Genomic DNA, 25,289 nt, shown 5'->3' with positions numbered 1-25,289 from the left:
CCGAGTGACGGCGCCCGGCGCTCCGGCCCCCCCGCGCGGGCAGGTGCTCCAGGGAATTCCTGCGCTACGGGAATTCTCTCTGCACAGCGTTTCAACCCCTCGTACTGCTGGAATCAAATCCGTGTCGTTTCCAAGGAGTGGTACCACGCGTGGTTTTTTTTTTTTTTTTTTTTTTTTTGTGCTTTTTCCTACGCACTGAGGGTTTTCCCGGTTAACGCAGATATTATAGTATTGACTACCCCAAAGTTTTACAAATCAGGTGTTTCCTTACTTAGAGCACTTCTTAGGTATTTCAATTCTCTTAGCAAAATAACAGCATAGGTAGTTTATATTGTTATAACTATTTTATATCACCCCTCCTGTTGACTCTCGCTTAAAAATCAGCCTCTCATGCTCTGTTTATGACTGAAAAAAATCTCTAGAGCAGGAAGGCTCCAAGTGCATAAACGTGAAACAAAAACACACCCATGAAGTATAGCTTTTCTTCTGTCTCTAGAGATTCCAAGATCGCTCGTGTAAATATGAAAACTGCTGCGAGTTTTGGTCATTGCGAGTTCCTTGATCACTTAGGGTGCCTGGCTGAGCAAAAATCTGATAAAGTTTCTGTTGGCCAAAGGGGTCACCTGTGCTGTTCTGGCACAGCAGCTGAGTGCTTCTGAGGATGTCAGTTTTCCATGGAGTTGGCTAAACAAGTAACTACTTGGCAGAAAGTGAGATAAAGAGATTTCAGACACATAAACAATGCAATTAACGCACACTTTTCACTCTTTGTGGAGTGGTTGCTTTTCCACCACCACAGTTTGCTCTCTTCCTTCTGGCTTGATGATGTCTTTCACCTAAATAGTTTAAGCATGTCTAAAATACACATTGTTTTAAGGTCATTTTGTCACTTAGAACAGTTAGTTCTCCTCAGTTTTAGAAACTCTTTTTGCCTAGAATAATCTTGAAGTGTTAAAACTTGTTCCCTGTTACCGAGCCACTCTCTGACCTTGGGAAGAAATACACGTTATTTCAGTTTTGCTTTAAACTTACACAAAACACCAAGGCTATGAATCACATACCAGATATTCCAGATAGGGGACTGGACCTCACGTACAGAGCAGACATGCCCAGGGTGGGAGAGAGAGAAAATGGGAAGTGAAGTAGAATGCCTTTGAAACATCTCTGAACATGCTAAAGAATAATTTAACCTGGCAAGGATCCACGGGCTGTGTATTAATTTGGCTTTCGAATGTTTCTTGCCTTTTGTCTCAACTTTGAGGTAGTCCTCCTAAATAGGTCACATAGGTTGATAACATTTGCAATTTTCATAATACTGATACTAAAAATTACTGGGCAGCACTGCTTGTTGAGTATTGCTTAACCATTTGGGAAAGAGGCAGTGGAATTTCGAACAATCTGGGCAAAACTTAGTTGAAAACAGCCTGGTTTCCCCTCCTTTTTCCCAACTCACTGGAGGACTAGGACAGGTATCTGCACAACTTTCCACATGATAGAAGCAGCACCTGGGAGCTCATGGACACTGTGATGCAGGGTTCCTCCTGTGCTGTTTATTCCTGACTGGAATTGCCAAGCCCTGCTGGCACATGCTGTTCTCCAGCGTTTCTCTGGCAGTGCCTGGGAAGGCGAGCATGGCCTTGCCCCAGTGCTGGGGAAGGGCCTGGAATGGGGAGGCAATTATTGCCACTCCCTTGGGAAGCACAGGCAGGAGCAGAGGGAGGCTGAGCACAGAGCATGAGCCCCAATCTGTTCACAGGTTATGATTTTACAGCTCTATTTCTTTGCTGTTTGACATCATATTGCTGCACCACCAGAAAGCAGAGAGAGAATCTTAATTCTGGGCTTCCTTTAGCTCGTTGGTCCTGTCTGTCCTGTTTAATATCATTGCAATAAGTGAGTTAGTTCTGCACCTCTCTCAGTGTAGTGGGTTCCAGGAGCACTCCCTCAGCTGTGCTGGCCTCTTGGCTAATTATCATTCCAGAAGTGCCCCCTTCAATGAAAGTGGTTTGTGTCTTTGCTGCTGTGGTGCAGACCCATGACTGTCACAAAGCTGGCATTGTGCTAAGTCTTAGCCTCTCTTATGTAACAATGGGGTTTATTCAGGGAGAGCAGAATCATCCTTCTCGGAAAAGACCTATCAGAAAAACAAGATAGAAGCCCCAAAGCAGAGCACTGCTGGACATGGCTTCACCAACCACCTTCATTTCTTCCATCTTAAAAAACAGAGTTATCTGTGAGATTTCCCACGAGAGATCCCAGAGTTTATCCTAATGAGATATAACCATCAGGGTTTGTTCTTATGTACTTAAAACTTACTGAGCAGACCTGACCAAGTTTCTCTTCCTCGGCATCACATTCACATTTTGGGTCACTTAGGCAATGCTGAGTTTCAGTTCAGGCCAGATTTCTGATCCTGCAAATGTGCCTGAATGGTGCTTAGGCTGATGCTTCCAGGGGCGTTTTCCTTGTGCTGCTTCCCCTGTTACTATATTGTGCAGAAAAGTGGCAAAATGGATCATAGTCCCTAAAGGGTAAGGGCCAAAACAGACTCTGAGATGAAGGCTCTAAATGGCTGTGCTCCCTGGATAGAAACTCATGGTTCTGAGGCAGGAAATAAAAAATCATCTTTTGACACACCACTTTGCAGTATGTTCCAAATTGCTGTTATATTTGCTGAAAAGTTTTTATGAAGCTGTAAATTCCCTGTTTATGAAGGAGAGTAAATTAGTTGCAAAAAAAGTAGTCAAAATTCAGTCCCAACCACTTGGATATTTTAGTATCGATTTGTTCAAGAATGAATTCTCACAGGATTTCACGTCCTTTTTTATGAAATGTTTTCTCCAAGGCTATAGCAAATATTAGTCACAGTGTGGTTTCACTGCTTCCCCCAAATCACAGTCCTCATAGGCTGCAGGCTAGGAAACACCAGCATTAAAGCAACAAATAAACTTTATGATGCAGGATGGTGAAAGCTGCAATACTGTGAAATCTCTTGTTTTTGAAAAAAAAGTGACCCATGGAAATGCTCAGGGATTTCCTTTCCTGTAAATGGGGATAAATCAGCTGCAGACAGGAAATAATGTGTTGGAGAATCCTTCCCCATGGACTCCATGCAGCTAATCCATTATGTCTCACTACAAAGTGTAGCCTGCTTTATCTTTAGCTGAGATTTGTGGCCAGCCACGTCACCAATTTCCTCTGCCACAACCTTCTCTTACTCTTTGAAAACTTTCTTTTTTAAGTGGTTAAGATATGCCTGTGGTTTTTTTAGTTGGTGGAATGACTTTGTAATATTCAAGTTGGGAGCTTGAATAAAGACATTTTGCCCCCACATCAAAGTAGAAATTCTGCATTTAGAAAATAGAATATTGAAATTTTGCAGGATAGCTACAGCTACTTGATATGAAAATTCTTTTATAATTTTTCCTTCTGTCATCATTTAGCAGAACACATGATCTAGAGGTCTCTTTACTAGGACAGATATGAAGCAGTTAAGAAATAAAATCCTTAATATGCAGATAGTTTTGCCAGAGAGAACTACATTTGTTGAGCAGTTTGGGTTTTTTTCCTCCAATCTTCTCTTTTTATTCCAGAAACATTCACTGACACATGCTGTCCTTAAAAAAGCCTTTTAGGAACATATTGTGCCTTTCGTTCAGCATTAAAAAAAACCAAAAACATTTAAGCAAGCCATTAATGTGGTTGCTTTCTGTAACTGGAACTACACCTGAGACAGGTGGAATTATCCAAATTTAGGTGGTGCTGTTACAAGGACTTGGCGCCATCTCGTGTTCCAGCCTTTAAATCACTCGCAAGGCATCCTGAGAGTTTTTGGGATGGAGTGTTGTTGGCTCGCCCAGGCAAACACAGCCTCTCCCTGTTGAGGCATTTTATAAATTCTGGGGCTAGCAAGGCTACCTGAATAAATCCAGGGCTGGTGGGGGGAAGCGCAGTCTTTTTGAGATGTTTAGAACCTCTGCATCTGCAGCTGGGCAGATACAGGATTGATACCACATGTGGCTGAATGTATTTGTGTAGAGAACGCAGCCCCACCTAAACTGGTGTTGCAGCTCCTTCCATGAGGTGATGTTCAGTCGTGGGATTTGTTTCAGTCACAACATTGGGGGATTTAACAAATGCCTAAATTTGTTGTAGGGAAAAAAAAAAACAACAACATGCTAGAAAGTTTTGTGAGCTACAGAAGATGTTATTAAGCTGTTTCTTGTTTGAAAATATATCTGTTGTCATCTCTTCAGGAAATCTAGCCAGTTATTTTTTTTTTTTTTTTAAGGTAATTCTTATTTTAAAAAAATATACACAAAATCCTGTATCTTCAAACATCAGGAGAGGCCATAGCAGCAGAAAAACTGAGTTCAGCTTACCTGCAAGCTTGGAGGCAGGACACAAGCTGGTCCTGTGTTTTGCCTCTTTCCCTGCTGGTGTCCTTGCTCACCTCTGTGTGCCAGGGTGGTGGTGGCTCTCTCCCAGCCCTGTTCCCACAGCCCCACACTCAACTGCAGCAGGTCATGAGATAATTCAGATTGTTTCTTTTTGGTTTGGGGCAGCTCTGGGTGCTGTGATGGAGGAAAACACCCTGAGCTGGCTGGGCTGCAGGGAGGAGCTGTGGGCTGGGATTGTCCCAGCTCTCAGGCAGGCGAGATTAGCCTAAACCCCTCTCAGCTAACCCCGAGGGGAGCCAGAGCAGCCCAGGTCAGCTCCTGGGGCTCAGCTGACATGCAGGAGCTCTCTCACATGCCCCAGCTCTGCCTTTGCTCACTGGTCAGCTCTGCCCTGGTGTTTTCTGCTCTTTGCTGAGCTGTGGCTCCATCTCACTGTGCAGATTAAAGAGTGGCCAGTTGCAGAGCTGAGTCTCTGCTGATTCACACCCTAAGTGGCAGTCCCAGGGCAGTCATTAAGGTCTGCTACAGATAAAATCCCACTGAAAACCCCCAACCCAAGGACAGGAAAAGCAGCAGGTCCTGATCTCCAGGGCTTGCCTTGCACCCAGCAGCTGATAACCCACATGGGTGTACCAGCCTGGAAATTGTGAGTACTTGACCCTGATTGACACAGCAGTGGGAACTCCTGGATTTACAGGTTCCCTGGGGACGTGTGACCTGGTTTTGCACAACAGAGGTTTCCTGTTCAAGAACGCTTTTTGACTCTCTGAAATCTGAATTTTAGCCATTTTCCCATTTCCTTTGTTCCTCTCTCTACCCTCAGAGATAAACTTGATGTTTTCCTGAGATTTGATTTAGCACCTGTTTTGTTTATCCTATTATTGCAGGTTTTCAGCAATTCTTCACTCTTAGTGTTTGAGGTTTTTATCCTTTTTTTTTTTTTATTTTCTAAATGTCTAAGGAGTTTCTTCCTTCTGCCCTGCCTTTGAGCTGTAAATGTGTTTTGTAGATAACTGCCCATATCCTGGTCACTATATTTTCATTACATTTTACAAGTAACCAGGAAATTGTCTCCTGATATATTTTTACTTTCTTAAAATTAACTAGCTTAAAAACTAGACTACACCTTGGGGGTAGAAGCTGTACAGGCTTCATGCACATTTTACCACCTTGAGACTGGAGCTGGTGGGGAACCAAGTTAATTCCAGCACAAACTCTCTCAGAGGAGTTGTTTTCAGCTTGATCTCAGTGCCACAGCTGCAGGAGTTCTGAGTGACTCTGAGAAAACCTGTATTTCACTGCCACTGAACTCTGAATCCTCTTGTGATTTCATGCTGATTGCAAGCTACATAAGCCTCTAAATAAACTTGTCTCTGTTTGAAAAGCGAAACTTTGCTTCTGTGCTTTGCCATGCTTTCTGTTAGCTCAAATGAAAACACAATTAATCATAGAAAAAGTTATTTATGAGCGCTGTAAATGTTGACATTTGGGCAGTTAGCAAATCTATTCAGGTAATTTGCAGTTTAATTTTCTTTACACAGATCCAGTCTAAAATTTGAGATGTATTTGTTACTGTGTGTTATCATAATGCATTATTTTATTCTTTGCAGCTTCTTAATGCACTCTACGTTTGACTCATATTATTAAATAGTTTGGAGGTTCTAGCTCCTAAAAAATCATCTCAGAACAGGAAACAATGATGGTCAGTCATCTTTATTGTTCTGATATTTGTTTCAGTAAAAATGTTCTGCTCTTGATACGGAACTAGAATTTTTTACATATTTTTAATCCCCATTATTTTCTTCCTAGTGTCTAGCCAAAAGAAGTACCTCAGTATCCAAAACTTGCTGATATGACAACAGCTGCATTTCTGTCATAACTATAGATTTAGGCTTTCTGATCCACATCTGAATTGTGGCTTATGGATTCAGCCTTAGAAGTGTTTCATTTTTTGCTGTTGTAAATGATTTTTTTTTCTGCTGTTAAGATTTTAAGATTTCTTCTGGGAATTTTAGCTGAAATATTTAGGAAGATGTTCACTTTTTTCAGGCTCCTTTAAAAACCTCCTTGGTTCCTCAAGCCTAGTTCACCAGAGGAGAACCTAAACCACTGACTTTATCCAGTGAAGCTGTACAGAGATTAAATATTTGTTTTCCTGAAGTAATGGAATGAATAAGAACAGAAATTTAGCTTCTGCTTTGCTTTTGCATCATCAGATATCCTCCTTCTGTGAACGCACCACATTCCTTTTAAAAAAGTATTCACATCTTGTTTATGAGCATTCCGTGCTGCTTTTTGGTTAGTCAGTCATGTGATATTGTATGTCCTCACCAAACAGCCCCACAAATTCTTTTAGTTTGGACACAAAACAGGGCTGAAATGAAAAGCAGTGTTTACGGGCACTGACATTTACAGTGTTAAAGATAATTTGTTGTTGTGAGTAATATCAGACAATGTTAATATAAATATTTCACCAAAAAGTTTGTTTGTGGACATGATAAGCAGCACCTTCCTTGCCCTCTTCCTCCATTAGAGGGGCTCAGTAAAATCAGATCTGGTAAGAAAACTGCAACTTAATTGTCCCAGCTGGATGTCAGTGCTGTACTCTGACTGATAAATCTGTTAAGGTTTACAGGTGGGTGGGGAGAACTCAAATGTATTTTCATTAAAAAATTAGATCTCTTCTGTTTTTTGAATATCAAAACAAAAACATACAAACACATGACCATTGCCAACATATTTTGAATTGCTTGGATAGAAAAAAGTGCAATCTTCATACCGGTTGGTTAGCAAAACAAACATTGTTTTAAGTTGAAACATGATGAGGAAAGGATTTATTCAAATTATATATTTAAAGTTCTGAGCCCCTCACTGCAGGAGGGGCATTGAGGTGTTGGAGTAAGTCCAGAGAAGGAAAAGAGAACACTCAGGGAGATCTTTTCACTCTCTGCAACTGCCTGGCAGGCTGGAGCCAGGTGGGGATCAGCCTCTTCTCCCAGGTCACCAGCAACAGGAGAAGAGACGACGGTGCCAAGCTGCAGCTGGGGAGTTCAGTTTGAACATCAGGAAGAAATGTCTTCATGGAAAAAGTGGCTAAACGTTGCAAGGAGATGCCCAGGGAAGTGGTGGGGCTGGAGATGTTCAAAGAAGAGGAGCCTTGGCACCCAGAGCTGTGGTTTATTTGACATGGCAGCGGTTGGGCAAAGGTTGGACTCAATGACCTTGGAGCTCTTCTCCAGCCTTAATGATTCTATAATTCTAATTAATTACAACTTATACATTTCTTGGAAATTTAATAAGAAGTTATTTGTTTACCAAACTGACTAGGAATGTAATGGCAAAAAATATTCAACAAGAATGTGAATATGTTGTTTTTCTTAGGATACCAATGCCACAGGGGAAAAAAAGGACAGCCTGGAAGTTGTTTCAGTTTGTTTGCATGGAAGTTCTCTAAACTCTGAGCAATAATTTTTTGAGTTTACTACTGTCATTAATCCTGAAAATTTATGCTTGCATTTTATGGCCAAACAACTGAATAGGAAATGCGTCTTTTTCTGGATGTACTCACTAGCTTTCAAAATGGGGGAGTAAACAAGGAATTCACAGCATTCAGCAGAGTTCTTTTTTTTGCTAAAATGGTTACTGAAATAGAACTTTTTAGAGGTCCTCATAGGAGGTTGTGTTTTTTACAGTGATACAAATTCTGCACACACTTCAGAGATGATTGCTGCTGGGACTGAAATATCTGATTTCAGGCAGTTTCCTCATTTTTTTGGGATCTGTATAAAGAGGATCTAAGGCTTTACATCAGGTTTTGTACCTTTTCTGCCAAAGCTGTTTTTACAAGCTTGCATTAAGTTACAAGATGTGGCTGGGGTGTGTATTCTATAGCCATCTGTCAGAGGTGGGGCAGTTCTCTGCTGTTCACTGGGCAGTTTTCTTTATCTGTCCCACAGCCAATCCCCCTCCAGGAGATCTCTGTTGTTCATGGACCATTAATTATTAATTATCTCCTCTTCGTGGCCAGTGAGTGTCCCTGCATGGCTGAGAAAATTCCATCATCCCATGGGGAGATGCTCTGCCCAGGGGAGGAGCCAAACATTCCTACCTGGATACAATCTGACCTGGGAACAGCACAGCAGCCTTTGCCCCCTGCATTCCCAGAGGAGCAGCTTTTGCCCCCTGCATTCCCAGAGGAGCAGCTTTCTTCCCCCTGCATTCCCAGAGGAGCAGCTTTCTTCCCTCTGCATTCCCAGAGGAGCAGCTTTCTTCCCCCTGCATTCCCAGAGGAGCCCAGGCCCATCTCCCCCAGCCCTGGAGCTCCAGAGGAAAACTCCCCCCTTGTGCAGGATCCTGCTCCAGCAGAAGCACAGCTGGCACTGCAGGAGGGCTGAGCCACCCTGGGATGGGCTGAGCCACCTCCCTGACACACAGGGGGACAGAGCCTGCTCTGCCTCTGGCACTGGTTTGTTTTCTTTTTTGTACTATTGCATTTGTATTTTTAATTTTCCTAGTAAAGAACTGTTATTCCTATTCTCATATCTTTGCCTGAGAGGGCCTTAATTTCAAAATTATAATAATTCAGAGGGATAGGGTTTGCATTTTCCATTTCAAGGGAGGATCCTGCTTTCCTTAGCAGACACCTGGCTGCTCAAACCCAGACAGAGCTGTACATGTGGCAGTGGAGAGCTGGCATGAAAGCAGGATGCAGCTTGCAGACACATTAAAATTACTCTTGGAAAAACACTCTGTGAGCATAAGGCCCAAGCAAACCTTTGCAGCTCTTCTGAGGAGAGCCATCCATCTGTGAGAATAGATATTGATTTCAAATTGAGAATGTGCATAGGAAGTGATGTTGGCACTTTCTCTCCTAACTCTCAGCTGAAGAGAATGGACAGTGATAATGCCAGCTCTATAAGGCCTTTAGATAAGAAAGCCTTTGGTCATTTGCATTGTTTAAAATAAATATTCTGATAAAGCACATGCGCTGTTTAAATTAAATAGTTTGAAAAATCTATATTTAGAAAGCCCACAAAAGCACTTAATTCCATCTGGGTATTTGTTAATAATTGAGTTAATAATAATAATAGTAAATAATAATAATCTTCTAAACCTCAGCTGAAGAGAATGGACAGTGATAATGGCAGCACTATAAGGACTTTAGGAAAAAAAAGCCATTGGTCATATGCATTGTTTAAAATAAATTGCCTGAAAAATCAGTATTTAAAAAGCCCACAAAAGCATTTAATTCTGTCTGGATATTTGTTAATTACAGAAAGTTTCATGAATTATGTAAGAAGTACAAAACAGAAGATCAGCCCTGCCCCCAGAAATTCTATATAGAGAATTAATTATAACAAAAGATTGGATAACAGAAAAGTATGTAAGATTTTAATGATCTAACTCATTGCATTAGGAATTAGTGTTCACATGTTGGATTCTTTCCTTTTCCAGTTAATTAAGAATAAGAAAGTTATAGCTGACTTTGAGGTCACAGAACAATGCAGTGTAATAATCCCCTGTTAAAGAGGATTATTCCTTTACTTGGACATCCTAATTAAAATATTATTTCTAACCTCATTGTCACAAATATATGACAAGGGAACCCAGATAAGACTTATAAAATGTTCAATTTCTCAATGATTTTATGCCAATTGTATTTCAAAGTCAAATGCAACATCAGATCACACAGACAGAGTGTCCCATGTACAAATACAGAAAGATAGGTCTAGTTGAATAATATTTTTTCAGTTTTGGAGCTCCCAGTTTCCAGGAGGGGCTTGGATTCTGATTGAGAAAATTGACACTTGATAATAAGTTTATTTTTCTCAATTAAGGTCCCAGGATGGCTCAGCCAGTGCCCCAGAGACTTTTGGTAGAAATGAGTGGGCCAAAGATTGAGACTTTACCAAGAGCTGGACTTGATGGTTTGACTGCAGGCAGCACCACTTTGTGTGGCTGTGGTTTTGTTTTGAATCCATACAAGTGTTACAGGTAAAACCAACCATGTTTTTTCCTACCCAAGGTCTGAATTACCTACACAGACTGTGGGGGTTGTTTAACATAGGTGGATTTTTCTTTCCACTCAGATATAGTCCCAGCATATTATAAAGTGGGAATCTCTACAGGTGTTCCCAAAAATTCCATGTCTTTCAGCATCAGTTTTCATATTAGTTGGGCAAAGATAGTATTGGGAAATAGAAAACCAGGTCAGAGTCTGCTAGGAACTCTCAAAAATTAGCCACCTCAGAGGTATTTACTTTTTGATGTAAACCTGCTAAAGGTTTATAAAATAAAACATTTTCCACAGGTTTTTCCCCTCTTGTTCTACTCTTAAGAAAGAGTTCAAAACGCCAAAAGAAAAGCCCCAGTCCTGTAATTGTGGAGTAGGGGCTGACTCACTAGATGGGGTCTGTCCCATGGAGAAGTCAGCCTTAAATAAGAAGGAAAAGTAGGTGGTTGTCTGCAATAAATATGACACTAGCATGGGGAGCAGCTAAGAAAGTTCTTTTATTAACCTTTTCCACATAAAGGTTTTGCTTGTTCAAAATTATTTTAAAAAGGGATTTAGAGTAACAAGAGCTTTATATATATTTTGCAATAATAAATTCCAAGACAAATGACACCCATGGTTTATGCTGCTAGTATGAACATCAGGAAAGACTGAGAAATATCCAGATATCACCAGCAGAAAGGTGGTTAGACATTGGAAGAGGCTGGGAGGTGGTAGAGTTCCCATCCCTGGAGGTGTTGTGGTACCTGGTCAAAGTTTGGACTCAATGATGTCAGAGATCTTTTCCAATTTTATTTATTCTGGTATTCTTACATTCCTTTTTCTGGCTTAGGGCTGAACATGGTGGAATTGTAAGAATAATATTTTCTTACTTGCATGCAAACCCATGGAAAGTTCAAACAACCCCAAGAGCCACAGGTCCTGATTTCTGCCTTCAGGAGGAGCTATGCCTTCAGTGTTAGGAGAGCTGCATTTTAATGGTTTTGATTCTGCAGTTTCTTTGCTGAGCTTCCGTGCACCTCTCTGCAGCTGTGTCCTGCAACTGAGTGGGAAACAGCACAGGGGACAAACATGCAGCAGGGTGAAAGCAGGCAGACCACAGCTGTGTTTTTTAGTGATAAACCCACCTGTAACTAACATGCAGAGTGTGTTTTTCTGCTTGAGTGAATGCTAAAGGGGCTCTCATCCTCCACATCCAGGCAGTGGGAATGAAGAGGAAAAAAAGACAGGAATATTATTTTCTGACAAACAAGCTTATCTCTGATGGGGACTGTAAAAATAAACCCAGGTAAACTGGCATGCTCCTAGCAGCACACTTTGCTCTACTGGCAAGTTGCTTTTAGCAATCACAGATCCTCATCATCCACAAAATCCAAATAAGAAAGTACAACACTGTCAGAAAGCTTGAATTCATCACATGGGTGTCAATAAACTGAGAGAGCTTAAAACCTTTCTGTCTGTGATAATTCTGATTGCTCCAAGTGCAAACAGGACATAATCATTGCAGCTTACCCTGACCTGAGCCACCTTTCTGTGGAAGAGATGGCAGAGGGATTGAGGGCAGGGGGAATGAGGAGCATCTGTGCAGTGGAACCTGCCCTCACTGTGGGAAGGGGCAGTCACAGCGTGCTGCAGGAGAAGGATGGGGTGACTGCAGTGTCACTGAAGGGGTGAGGGACCTCCAGCACAGCCAAAGCACTGAGGAGTGCTGCTTTTGTTGGGAGGAGGATGATCCAGCTGTCAGAGGAGGGGGCATTGAATTCCCCTGTAGAGGAGGGTCTGGACATGACAAAGCAAAAAGCCCGTGGTTCACATGGAATGAGCACATGGAGAAAGTGTAGCATAACAGGACCTGAATAACAAGGGCAGTAATGGATGTTATCTAGCTGGTGAAGGTAGAGGTCATAAACTCATTTGTGTTTTTTGTTCCTGATGAAGACTCCTCTGTGTTCGTCCCCTTGTACCGATTCCATTTCCATGGTAACAATCGTATCATCTACCTGCACTGGAAGTCAATGCCCTCTTTCATGCAGTCCTGTCATGGCTGTCTACTGCCTCCTGACAGTCCTTTGTCCTTGCCTTTTGGAGACTGCTGTCTTGGAGCAGATTATTCAGTTCAGATATTTGTCACTCTTTCTGTTTCTGAACACACAGTCCTTTTTTTCCCCTTTGTCATCCAGGACGTCTCTTCTGACTTTCTCAAAAATATCTGCTTGTGTGCTATCAGTTATGAAAATTAATGAAATCATATATATTTTAGAGATTATCAGGAAGCTGGAGGACAATGTTAGCCACCTTTTTCTTACACGAATATTAACTGATCAGCTGAGAAGACCATATTCACAGATGTGACTCCCTCAGCTGTCACTGCTGCTGTAAGCCCAAGGTACTGCTGCCACTACAGCCCACAAAATTTGTGTTCTATCCCACCCCACCCCATCCCACCCTGTTTCTCAGCTTATTCCTTGCTGCAGGACCAGTGGCCTGGTCAGTTTTGTGCTCCAGGAAGAGTGTGAGCAATGCTGAAGTGATATAAGTTGTTTTTTGTCTTTGTCACAACCAAAGTGAAATGTACCCAGTGAAACTCCCAGAAAAGTGCAGGAATGGGACGCTAAAATATCCATGGGGATTGAGAAAAACAAAAGCAGTTCCAAAGTTCATCTTAACACTGGAATAAAACAGAGCAAGAGTGAACCTCAGACTGAAAATTCTCTCCCTCCTCCACCTCCAGGGCTGAAGGACTTTCCTCAGTGCCTCCCTGGACTGGCTTGTAAGATAAGCATGTGTTCTACGTGCCATCTGTTGGAGGTTGGGCAGTTTTCTTATCTCTTCCAAGAACTATGTCTCCCTCCAGGAAGATCTCTTCTGTTAATGGGCCATGGAATGACTCACTGCATGATTGGTAAAGTTACATCAGCCCATGGTGAGATCCTCCACCCAGAGGGAGGAGCCGAGCATTCCTACCTGCATAAAATCAGCATTTTTGGGACACCAGGGCAGCCCTTTGCTGGACACCAGAGGAGCAGCTTCTTCTCTGCTGGATCCCCAGAGGAAGACCAGGCCCATCTACTCCATCTCCAGACCTTCAGAGAAAACTCCACCCTTCTCCAGATCCCCGCTCCAGCAGCATTTAATCTGCCACTCCAGGAGGAGCAGCCACCATTTCACTGGACTATTATCAACACCCTGACTCCTCAGGATGTCAGCTTTATGACTCCATCACTAGTTTTGTTCGTACTAATTACATTTTTTCCCTCTTTATTTCGTTTTTTCCTAGTAAAGAACTGTTATTCCCATTCCCATAACTTTGCCTGAGAGCCTTTTAATTTCAAAATTGTGCTAATTCGGAGGGAGGGGGTTTACCTTTTCCATTTCACAGGAGGCTCCTGCCTTCCTCACAAACTCCTTTCTTTTCAAACCAAGACACTCCCACAGACTCCCTGTGTGGTGCTGGCACAGGGGCCCCAAGGATGCCAGCTCCTGTTCTGCCTTGCCCCTTAGGAGTCCATGGGATTTTCTCACACTCCTGGCAGAGAGCCAGGGGATGGGGAAGCTGGGTTTGACAGTGAGCAGTTGTTTTACAGAGTGCTGGGAGCCCTTGTGCAGGCTGGCTGTGCCTCCCTTTGCTGCTGATGGGATGTTTGGCTGCTTCACCCCATCTTGGGCTTTATTTAATTGTGAATTTTGGGTTTCCAGGGCAGCAAGGCTCAGAGAAGACCCTACCTGAGCTTTTGAGGAATGCACATTGAAATCTTTCTGGAGAATAGTAACATAGGCTTTCGCTGCTGTGTAATAGTGTGGCACAAAGCACATCCCAAGAACCCCTTTTCTAAAAAGCAGCTTTAATCCATATTTGCACCCAAAGACTTTATTTCTTCAATGAAGAAAATTACACTTCCTTTCCAGTAAAAGTTCTCACTGGAGAGGTGGCTGATACCATTTTGCATGTACATGTTTGTAATTTTAGAGAGGAGTAAAAGGCTAAATACTGCCTTTAACCCAGGAAAGCAGTGCCAGCCCAGCCTGAGGATGTGTGCAGCTGTGCACCCTGTGTCTGCTGTGACACAGGAGCAGTGCTCCAGTCACTGAGCCTGCTCAGTGAATGATGAAGCTCCCTTTGCTGAAGGCAGAGTATCACTGGTGCAGCCCAGCAGCCCATATACTCCTAATTGTACTCTGGAACTCCTTTTCAAAATCATTCCCTGATGTCTGGCTGTTCTCTGGAAGCTATTTTTGAACAGAACAACAGCTCTCTCAGCGTAATGAGCAAAATGGGTTTTCTGTGGCAACAGCTGTGGATTGCTTTTCAAGTACCATTATTTGTGGTTTTCAGAGGGGACTTCTTGGTGTGTTTCCTTGTTTGTTTGCTATTAGACATGCAGCTGTCATTGAAATAAATAAATAATACAGTCTATACCTGTATTTCACATTAAAAACCTTTTTTTTTTAACATTACTTAACATTTTTTTTGAAACAAAAATACCTGGTGTCTATCTGTGGCTCACAAGCCCAGGACTGAGCAGTGCCATGCCCTCACCTGCACTGTGTTCATCTGAGCCACCTTTTCCTGGAGGTGGAGGACAGGATAAGAAAGATTCTGCTATAAACAATGGAAGTGACATGAAACATTGGGGAAAATGCCTCACAAGTAGATGCTGAGAGAGATCTAATAAAAAAAACACCAAAGAGTGACATGTAAAACCTTTAAAAGTAGTGTGTGATACAGAAGAGTTCACCTAGGAACATTCCTTCCGACACACAAACAGTGATATGCTCAAAAAATAGCGAGAAGTGGCAACTTGAAGCTGTAAAAAGGGAATATTGGGCTGCAGCTAATGTACTGGCAGGATCAACAGAGGTCTGTGCTATGGATATAACTACATGGATAAAAAGTGTGGAATTTTCATGGAAATACTCCAGAAGTTCAGTGAATAGTAATAGCCTTAATATGATGTATGAGAGTTTCATGTTAAATATAAACCATGTTTGTGGGGTTGTATATTCTACACTTTGTGTAGGAATATACAAATCTTTACTGTTAAAAATTATCTCTAATTTCCCTGGAAGCGTGTGATTTTGTATTGCTTACTAGAAGGCTTCCTGTAGTGATCTTCAGAGTAGGGAAGGTTGTCAAACTGTATTTTGGAGTTTTGGACAGGAAGAATTTCTGATTCAATTTCCATGGCATTGAAGCATAAAATATACTTTCAATAGGAAGAGAACACATCTAAATGGGCTATTAGGTTTTTAAATTAACCTTAGATTTTAAGTTGGGGGGGGAGGACAGGGAAGGGTTGTGCATGTATGATATTTAGTCATCATGTAACTTGTATTAATTCTGTCTTCACATATTTTTTATTGGGCATTAAGATTACTGGGGTATGTTAGTCTTTAGTTATGTAAAATGGATGAACGTTGTACTAGATGGAATAATGTAATTTTAATAAAAAAGGCTGTGTTGACTTGGGACTGGTGGCTTTTAGATCTATTTGAAAAGCTGCTAAAGGTTTTAAACTTTCTGCTCTGTGTGAAGCTTGTAAATGATCTGGGATCCATCACCCCAGGCGAAGAGCTGCTTTTCTTTAGGATTGTAGTGTATGGTGGAGTGGCCGCCCTGGCGTTTCGGGAAATGCAGCCCTGGGTTTGTGGGTGCACTCAGAGCACCCAAAACATCATAAACACACTGGATGCGGGGGGAGCCCCCAGAAGGAGAGTTGTAGACCACGTGGAGGGTGTTGCAGGCCATGAAGGCTGCCTCAGCACCGCTGCTGCTGCAGGGCGTGTCCCAGCTGTGCTCCACCGCCATGGCCACCGCGTTGATTTTGGTGAGGACAATGTTCCCCCCGGTCTCTGGTTCTGCATGGAGGGCCCACAACCCCTGCTCGTCGAGAGCCAGGTCTATTTTTGTCTGTGGAGAGAGCTGGTAGGCAGGAATCCTCCCAGCCCCTGGCAGCAGCATCTGGTCAGCCACGTTTCTTCTCTGGATGTTGAATTTAACAATCTCGTTCAAGGAGCCGTGTCTGTGGTAGAAGAGGAAACCCTGATAGATGACATGGCCAGTTCCTTCCCAGGGCAGTGGTAAGGGGACCCTGCGAGCCTTCAGAGTCTGATTGTTTTCCATGAAAGTCATGATATTTGCAAATTCCAAAATCACATTATTTACAGAGCCACTTAACAAATAAATCTTCCCGTGCTTTTTGCCAGGATCTTTCATCCAAGAGCCATGCTTTCCTCCAGTCTTCTTAACTACCTTCAGGGACTTAATACCTGCAAGCATGTGGTCACAACCTGCAAGGAAGTAACCATAGACAAAGAAAAAGAAAATTAGAATATCTGTAAATTTTCTAGTTTCCTTTCTTTGAATTACTTTTAATTCATCTCTAAGGCCTGAGTCAATATATCAGTAAAGGTGTCAGCAGTGTGGCTATGGTAAGTAGTGCTGAAAATAGTTCTATGGGATATATTCCTGCTAAGAAAACTGTGGTATCTTCACCTACCTGTAGAGTGGTGGGTTTTGTTCTAATACATCAGTGTTACCCAAAACATTTGGATATTTGTGTGTCTGAGAAGAGACCAAGAGCACAGTTAGTGATTTTGTGATTATTCTTGTCTGTCCTTTTACAGGGCTATAATTTTTACTTCAGAGAAATGATTCTGGTTTAGATCAACATAACTAAAGTAATCAGATTTATTAAAATCCATTACCCATATGTATAGTGTTGTTATAGGACACATGAAAGCACAACATGAGCCACTGCTATCTGCAAGGTATAAAAGACCGTTTATTTTCTGATTCTAACTTTTATACTTTTCTAAAGGTGATAGTGGATTGGAGAGTGAATGTGCTACCTCTCCAAAGACATTGGACAAAGTTCTAGTATATTAAGTTTCTTCACTTTTATGAAGGAATGTAAAACAATAGGTTGTTTACAGAAAGTTGTGTGAGAAAGTTTTCTAACAGAATGTAAACTCAGAAGGCTTTAGAAAATCTTAAGAATCAGGGCGACAGTATAGTATTTTTGTTTCAGGACTTGCCTAATCTTCACATAGCCTCTTTTTTATGCATTTATAGTAGAAATAGAAATAAAAAGAGATCAGCATAACTGAAAGCCAAAAAACTGGGCTATCTTTGCATTCCCCTTCTCAACACCTGCACACAAAGGAGCAAGAGCAAAATACAGATCACAGAGCCAGGGCTGTGCATGCACTGAGGTGGCCTTTGAAGGAGCTGGTGTGATGTCTGTGCTGCCAATTCCTGTGCCAGGAGCTGGCTGCTGGAGCCACCCAGCTCTTTACTTTGCTGGAGGGTTAAAACTGGAGCCAGCAGAGAGCAAGTCACAGCTCTGGCTTCTTCACATTTTTTGTGTGCACTCTGCAGGGACGTTTCAGACCAGAAAGCACCAAGCCTGGGAGGACTCAGCCATTTAGACTCTGAGATCTTTATCAAGCAACATCCTTTACAGGAAGAAAAAAAACAAACAAACAAAAAACTATTGCAAAGCATATTAACAAGCTTGTTTACCAAAGGCACCCATAAATTACAGCATTTGAAGTTGAAAGAATTGCTTTCAGTGGAGTGCAGCCACTTCAGTGAACAGGACAAACAAAGCTCTAAGGCAGGAAGTTCTGGCAGCAGATGAAATGGAGAAAGCAAAACCAGCCCCCCTATTATGGCCTGATACGAACCTATTGAAGTCAGTGGCAGGACTCCAGTTGCCTGTAGAAAGCAATCTTTGTGTAATTTGTGTGTACTGATACCCTCTAATCAAAGCTTTTGGATATTGCTGCTACAGCGTGGTTTGTTTTTTTTTTTCCTGGGAGTCCTCACTCTGGAAGTGCCTTCCCTGAGCAAGCCACAACAGCTCTCTCAAATCTAACATTTCTTGGTTAGATAGATTAAAAAAAATTAAAGCTGCTGAATCAAAACCCCTAGGCAGCCTTAGCAGTGTCTTCCTCTGTAGGGGAAATAACCAGATTTTTCTCTGATTGTTGTTTTTTGTGCAAACATGACCCAAACCCAGTAACAAAGCTGGACTTAAAAACCTTCTTTTCTGCTAGATTTTAGAAGTGACTCAGCAAAAATAATCAGAGTCTGGTAAGACATGACAGCATAGAAGGAGAGCTGCTATTTTCCAGAGCTGAGGATCTTCCTACTTTTTCTAAGTGCTGTAAAATCTGCACAGGGAATACTTTTGGCATCAAATTAAATGGGAAAAGCATCTGACTAGTACTAACAGTAGAGGACAAATCAAAAATAAAGTTACCATGAGCTGCTACAATAAAGTTAAAAGTAATAATATCCAACAAAAGAAAATGGAAAGTAATTTTTCCCCTCTGAAACTCTCAGAAAGATACAATTTTCAAAGTGCCTTAAACACAGGCAATTTAAAAATCCCCAATTTTTTCCTCTCTGAAAATATGCCTAATGTTCAAAAGTTCTCTAAATGGAAAAAGGAACTATTGATATTCAGAGCACTGAATTGTGGAGTATGAGAACTCAGAAACAGAATAGGTGATTGATTCAGTAAGCATCTACCCTAGCAATGATTTGCTTGAAAAGTTCAAAGAAGAAATTGTAAACTTTTGAGTAAAATTAAATCAGCCTAATTCTGCTGAAGTCAGTGGAATTGTATAATTGATGATACTAAAGTTCTTTTACTCACTTTTTAAAAATTTCAGTTTGTATTTCTTATTATTAACTCTTAATTTCTTAGTACTATGAAAAGAAAACAGACTACTTTAAACATGTCTATAATATACAGTTTATATCCATACAACAACTTTTTAAGGTAAAGATACTTATAAAATGCCATTTGTTTTAAAAATTACAGATTGTGCATATATTCTTTATGCTGGGCACGATTGTGCATATATTCTTCATGCTGGGCACCATAACACCTGATTTTCAAATCAGGACTAAGCTTTGCTTATGGCCAAGCCAGTGTGCTCTCTTATTAAAGGAGGGGACAAAGAGAGGAAGGATGAGAGAGCAGGACAGTAAAGCAGGTAAATACTGTAGAAGTGAATTAAGTATTTTGTTAACTAACAAATTTACTTTTAAGTTGAGGTTCTGCCCCTGCCTAATCCAAAAAGGAAAGACCACCATTAATTCCTTAGTACAGCTGCAGTACTCAGAAATGTATTTTTCTGGAACTTTGCAAGAACATATCTTCAGAGGACTTTCCCTATTTATTATTTTATAATAAAAAGTAACTTCCAGAGAATTAATTTGATATGCAGTAGCTTTTCTGCAAAGTAAATGTTTGAACTGTATTTTCCTTCCTCTCTCTCCCATATCTTTTTTGCATATACATGGGTTTTATAAATCTAGCATTTACACAGCCCAAGCCCCCTTGCAATAATCTGTGCTATTCACACAGCTAATGAAAACCTGTTATCCCTGTATCAGCATGCACACGTGGGACTGTTCACAGCAAAGTTCTGAAAAATAAACTGTTCTTACTTGCATTAAACATGAGCTTAAGCCTTATTTTTTCCTCCAGCAGCTGCTGTTTCAGCAGGTCCTCGTGCACTTCCACGCAGGCGTTGGAGTCCGTGACAGATCCAAAATAGTCGATGTCCCTCTGGGCGTGCTCGACCCTCCTGAGCAAATTCTCCACTTCTCCCTGGAGCTCAGCCTTGTCGGTGCTCAGCCCTGCCAGGCGGGACAGCACCGCCCTGGAGAGCTCTCGGAACTCATCCGCGTATTCCAGCACGTCTTGGCTGCATTTCTGCAGCCTCTTCTTGAGGCAGGACACGGGAAGAGAACACATGGACAGACGTGGATATTCTGTGGACACCTGTGGGAGTCCAGGGCTTCCCTCTGGCTGCCCTGGCAGGGGTCAGGAACCCCCCTGGACAGAGCCCCCAGAGACACTGGCTGTGATCTCTGGCCATTCAAAAGAGTTTTCAATCTTACAGGATCAATGACAAGCTCTGAGTGTTTGATATCAGTAATAATTAAGTGTGGCACGGGTGCAAAAGTAGAATTTTAGGATTCTAGATTAGGGGTGCAAAGGGGACAAGATGGAGGAAATTGGGTGTGCCTTGTCCTTTTTCTCCTTCTTCATGCCCTCCATGTGTCACTGTGGTGTTGGCATTTTTCTGTTGGTTCAGGCTGGGGACACACTGTCCAACGTAGGTGACAGATATTGGCACGTTATTGTAAATCCAGCCCAGGGAGTTTCTGGTATTTAATGTTTGTCACATCCCACTGAGGGCAGAGCCCCACACGCTGCCCTGCAGGACAGAGCTGGGCAGGGCAGCAGAACATGTTAGAGATAAACAGAATAAACAACCTGGAAACCAGCACAGACCAATTATGGCTTCTGCTTTGGCAGGGGGCTGACAGACAGAGACTTTCTACAATCTCAGAATCATCAATACCTCAGATTCTGACAGACACCACAACCTCACTCCCTATTGCTTTCATATCCCTGCAGTTCCCTCCTTTCCACTGCCCTGCACACACTTATTCCAGCCCAAGGTGCAATAGTGGTGGCTGTCTGTGTGAGTGGGACATCTCAGACTGGCACAAAATTCAAAAGCCTGGACAAAAATCCACATTTCTTTTACTTGTCGTGGTTACTGACAGCCAGATACTTTGTTTTGCTGCCTAAAGAAGGAAAACTGCTCTGATAGAAGCAGCCAGAGATAATGAAGGGTGTGGTAGGCACATTTTTCTCTCAGGATTTTTCATAGAGGGACACAGAGAGAAGAAAGAGAAAATAATTTCTATTTTTGCTCCTTGTTTTTCCCATGTGGAATGTGTTTGGAGAATTGTTTATCTGGGGTGAGAGCTTGGGTGGATTCTGGTGAGGATTCTTTGAGCCTGATGGCCAATCCAACCCACCTGGGGCTGGGCTCTCAAGAGAGGGTCACGAGTTGTGAGTTGGTTAGATATGGTAGTTAGAAAAAGTAGGTTTGTAGTTTTGTTTTCTCCTTTAAATAGTATATTAATGTAATTATAGTATAGTTACAGTAAAGAAATCATTCTGCTTTCTGAACTGGAGTCAGACATCGTCATTTCTTCCCACCAGGGTCACCTGCATTTACAATAGAAGGGCTCATGTTTTCTGATGATTTGCTCTCCATAAACTTTATGGAACTCCTCCTATATGACCACTGGTGAAGCAGTCTCAAAGAGTTTTCTGCAGGAAATCTATAGCCATGAACATGTCACATGAATATACCTCTTCTGACAAAGGTAGAATCTATTTTTCATCTAGTGTGGCTATTTTTTTTTTCCTATTTAAAGGTGAAAATGAAAATACTCAAATGCTATAGTTGAGGAAGTTTAGTGTTTAGTGTTTGGTTTTTTTCCTTAAATTATTGGCTGCATTTTAAAAAACCCCAAAACAACAACAACAAAAAAACCAAACAACAAAACCCCAAACAAAGAAAGCCAAAAAACTATTTCTTTACACCTAAATTCAAATTGTCAGTGTTTTCTAAGGTAAGTAATATGGTTCTCTGTTGCAATGCAGCTGCTTCATTGGTGCCCTGAAAACTGTAGTTCAGCTGCCACTTTAGGAAGATGAGGAATTTGAGCAGATCTTTGGTTGGTGAGCTGTGGTTTCTATGTTTTCCTCCTCTCTCCCCCATTTATACAAGACCATAAGTCTCCAGGAAGTTGCTTAATTACATTCTACAAAACCTTTATTTTAAATATTTTCAAGTGCTGTCTTCAGTATCTGCCTCACTCTTTGTCCTGTTACTTTTGTGCCTCTTGCACCAAATGCCACAGGTTACCTCATTTTTAATGGGTGCCAAAGGAATAGGAATTGCCAGGTGAACTTACTCCTAGAGTGCCAAAGAAATTTTAAATCTCCACCCACACAGTGTGAAGAGAATATCAGGTTAATCTTTCTGTGTTGAGAAGATAAGACTAATGAGGGCTTTGTACAAAAGGGAACATCAAATGAGGAAACTTGGAGCTTCTCTGTAAATCTGCAAATGCAAGCCAGGAGCCAGGAACACGTCAATAATTAAAAATAAACAATATATGATTATAAGGCACCAACACTGAAGAGGTATTTTGCAGTACTGGTAGCTTTTTACTGTAGAAAAAAAAAAAAAAAAAGCAAGAACTGGTACATTTATATAAGCAATTGAAAGGAATTCAAGGAATTGAAATGACTGCATTTCACTCTCTCAGATATTAAAGGATTATTTAAAGTGCAGGTGCACTGCTGGTTTGCATGAATGTATCTTAAGCTACCCTTCCATGGATATCTGCACACAGGAAAAATACCTGATAAATTTCTATCTCCTTGCTACTAAATATTTGACAGCACTTCTACTGGTGACAATATGTTTATGCTGCTTCCTAGGATGGTCTGTGGTAGCTCTCTATAAACATTTTTTAGCTAAATTCAGTGGTGTCATTAAAAAAATACAAATGATAACAGAATAAAACCATAACATTATGAAATTATATCCTGCAACAAATGATGTGCTAATTTGGGATCATTACAGTTAAAGTTTTAGCAACAATTTTACTCATTCATTGCAAAAAGCTGGAAATTTACCCTCCTGATTTGATATGTCATACAGACTGTCCTGGCCTTGGAACATCCACACATTTTCAAGCCTCTTTTGCTGCAGAAGGATTCATCAGGCACATACCTCCAGAGACAGAAAACGCTGGTCAATGTAGCTCAGCAGGGCTGCATCCTGCATCACGTACTGTGCTGCTCCCATGATGCTCATGAGGGATGGAATCAGCAAAAAATGGACTTGTAAGGCTACCATTGCACCAGAAAACTTTGAGAAAAGTGAATCAGTTCTGTGGGCAATCCCAAATGCTGCCAGTCCGAGGTCAAATGCAATTTACCACCATCTGAAGTGAAAAAATATATTAAAAATTACAAAAAAAAAAGTTAAAAATACTGTGGCTGAAAAAGGATTAAAAGGACTTGAAATGGCTGTTGCATTCTATCATTAAGGAAGTAACTTTGTGGCAGAGGGACTGAATGTGTTTATTTCTAGGAGCCAGATGACTACTTCTCAGTTTGTGATCCTATGATCAGTCCCAGATGTTCAGCACTGAGTCACACCGAGCCTGTAGGCCAAATTTTATTAAATACAAATAAAAGTAATTTATTTTCCCCTCCTTTCTCCTCCCATCTGCTTTCCCGTGTGAGTAGCCCTGCAGAGTGTGCTGGTGCAGGTCAGAGTGGATTCTCAGTGGGTGGAACACAGGCCAGCCCTTCACAGGGAGGTCTGGTGCTTGATGTCTGTGCCTGTAAAACCATCTAAAGCAATTCATTCACTTCCCTTATCCAGCCTATTTACAGTGGCACTGGAAACCAGACATAAAACTGCTTTTAAAAAAGTTCATCCTCATTTTTCTCTTGACACTACTTTTCCAGCTGAAAACAATACTCTTAACACAACTCTGTGTCCATTTAGTGGAGTCTATAACAGACATCTTTTGGAATAATAATTCTACTGCTTAATCTGATTTACAAATTAATTACAATTAACTTAACATGAGCCTACTGCATTTGAAGCAATTCATATTTATTTGATTTCATAATTTTCCTGACTGAATGCTTTGTTTGGAAAAACTCATGGCCATGCTAACTTTCTATTTGCTAGAAAACCATGTGTTAGGAGCTTAAAAAGCTTCTTTTGTATCCAAAGCCAAGCTGGACGCCGCTGTTTCTCAGAATTCAGAATTTTCCACCTCTTCACTTTTTCCCCCCTCCCATTTTTCTTTTTCTTCAATTTTTTTTTAATTCTTCGTCACATTTACCAAGCTTTCTTATTCTTTCTGCCTCATGTGTAATCCTGTGATGATTGAAGAATTCAAGAGTGTGTGTGTGTCACAGCAGGCAGATTTTTTTTCCTCCTTGTGTTTGATTTTTGCACAGTGGTTATGTGTGCTTTTCAGGCAAATTTCACCCAAGTGCACAGAGCAGTATTCTGTATTTTAGTATTGCTTTACCCTAAGAGGGGCACACAATTTGCGAGCTCCTATTTACAGGCACTGCCAGTGATGTACAGAGAGTTTAATATTTGATTTTTCAGTCCAGTGGCATTTCACTTTCCTCCAGAGCTCCTGCTTGAGGGGACAGAGAGCTTGCCCTGAGAGCAGACACTTGGGAAGTCTGAATTTCCTTGATTCTGTCCTATGAAATATCTTGACATTCTTTTCACAAAGTAATAATCTGCAACACCAGGGAAGATCAACAAAGGGGAAAAAAATCCCTTTTCTAACCTCTGAGGTGAACCTGGAACCCTTCAGATTTGTTCTCCAAGTCTCATGTCTGTCCCAGGTAATAACTGGGAGATGAAGATTATGGAATTCAAAATTATGAGCTTCCTTCCACAAAAGCATATTTAGAAGTCAAATACAGATATAGAATTTCTTTCCTTTATCTTTAGACAGGGAAAATAATCTAAAAGGTAAAATATCTTGAACTGCTGTACACCCTCGATAAGCTTAAACATTCTGCATATGGATTCTGTGAAGCTGCTCAATCATTTCTTAGAATCACCCACACCCACAAATGAGGCATTCCCATGTTTATTAAACCATGATCTTGTGGTAAATGGCAGTGATGGTCCCCATCCAATGCACAGCACCTGACTAAGTCCTGAGCCTTGTTGGGTTTTTACATTTATTTTGATTTGGTTGTTGTATGTTTTCCACTTCTGCTCAGTCTAGATGTACACAGAAATGTCTGGGTTTTTTTTTCCAGCTACTTATAATCTGTATAACAAACAAACAAATATATCTATCTATATCTATATCTATATCTATATCTATATCTATATCTATATCTATATCTATATCTATCTATATCTAATCTATCATCTGTATCTATATATATCTATATTTATATCTATATTTATATCTGTATCTATAT

At 41.2% G+C, this 25,289-nt stretch overlaps 1 protein-coding gene across 2 annotated transcripts; it reads right to left on the bottom strand.

Moving 5' to 3' along the window:
- Nucleotides 1-14,265: 14,265 nt before the first annotated feature.
- Nucleotides 14,266-23,506, bottom strand: OLFML1 (olfactomedin like 1). 2 transcript variants are annotated; one of them, XM_085579664.1, is made up of 3 exons: nucleotides 23,041-23,506; nucleotides 19,877-20,153; nucleotides 14,266-16,701 (listed from the first exon to the last, which is right to left on the bottom strand). In XM_085579664.1, the coding sequence occupies exons 1-3, from the start codon at nucleotides 23,164-23,166 to the stop codon at nucleotides 15,923-15,925; spliced, it is 1,182 nt and encodes a 393-aa protein (XP_085435790.1). In that variant the 5' UTR covers nucleotides 23,167-23,506; the 3' UTR covers nucleotides 14,266-15,922. The 2 variants fall into 2 exon arrangements, with proteins under 2 accessions (XP_085435790.1, XP_021383286.4); XM_021527611.4 differs by having other exon boundaries at nucleotides 19,877-20,156; nucleotides 23,041-23,500.
- Nucleotides 23,507-25,289: the final 1,783 nt, after the last annotated feature.

The sequence above is a fragment of the Lonchura striata genome, chromosome 5, assembly GCF_050655825.1.
Source record: "Lonchura striata isolate lonStrDom1 chromosome 5, ASM5065582v1, whole genome shotgun sequence".
Classification (NCBI taxonomy): Eukaryota; Metazoa; Chordata; class Aves; order Passeriformes; family Estrildidae; genus Lonchura; species Lonchura striata.
The sequence above is the reverse complement of the archived record's forward strand: the minus strand, read 5'-3'. Positions and strand labels throughout refer to the sequence as shown.

Excerpts from the sequence above, each read along its gene's own strand:
- OLFML1 (XM_021527611.4), bottom strand. The coding sequence starts at position 23,166 with ATGGTAGCCTTACAAGTCCATTTTTTGCTGATTCCATCCCTCATGAGC. Across the intron at positions 20,157-23,040 it reads AGCGTTTTCTGTCTCTGGAG|AAGAGGCTGCAGAAATGCAG; the intron begins GTATGTGCCTGA and ends TCCTGCCTCAAG. Across the intron at positions 16,702-19,876 it reads TAAGCTCATGTTTAATGCAA|GTTGTGACCACATGCTTGCA; the intron begins GTAAGAACAGTT and ends ACTTCCTTGCAG.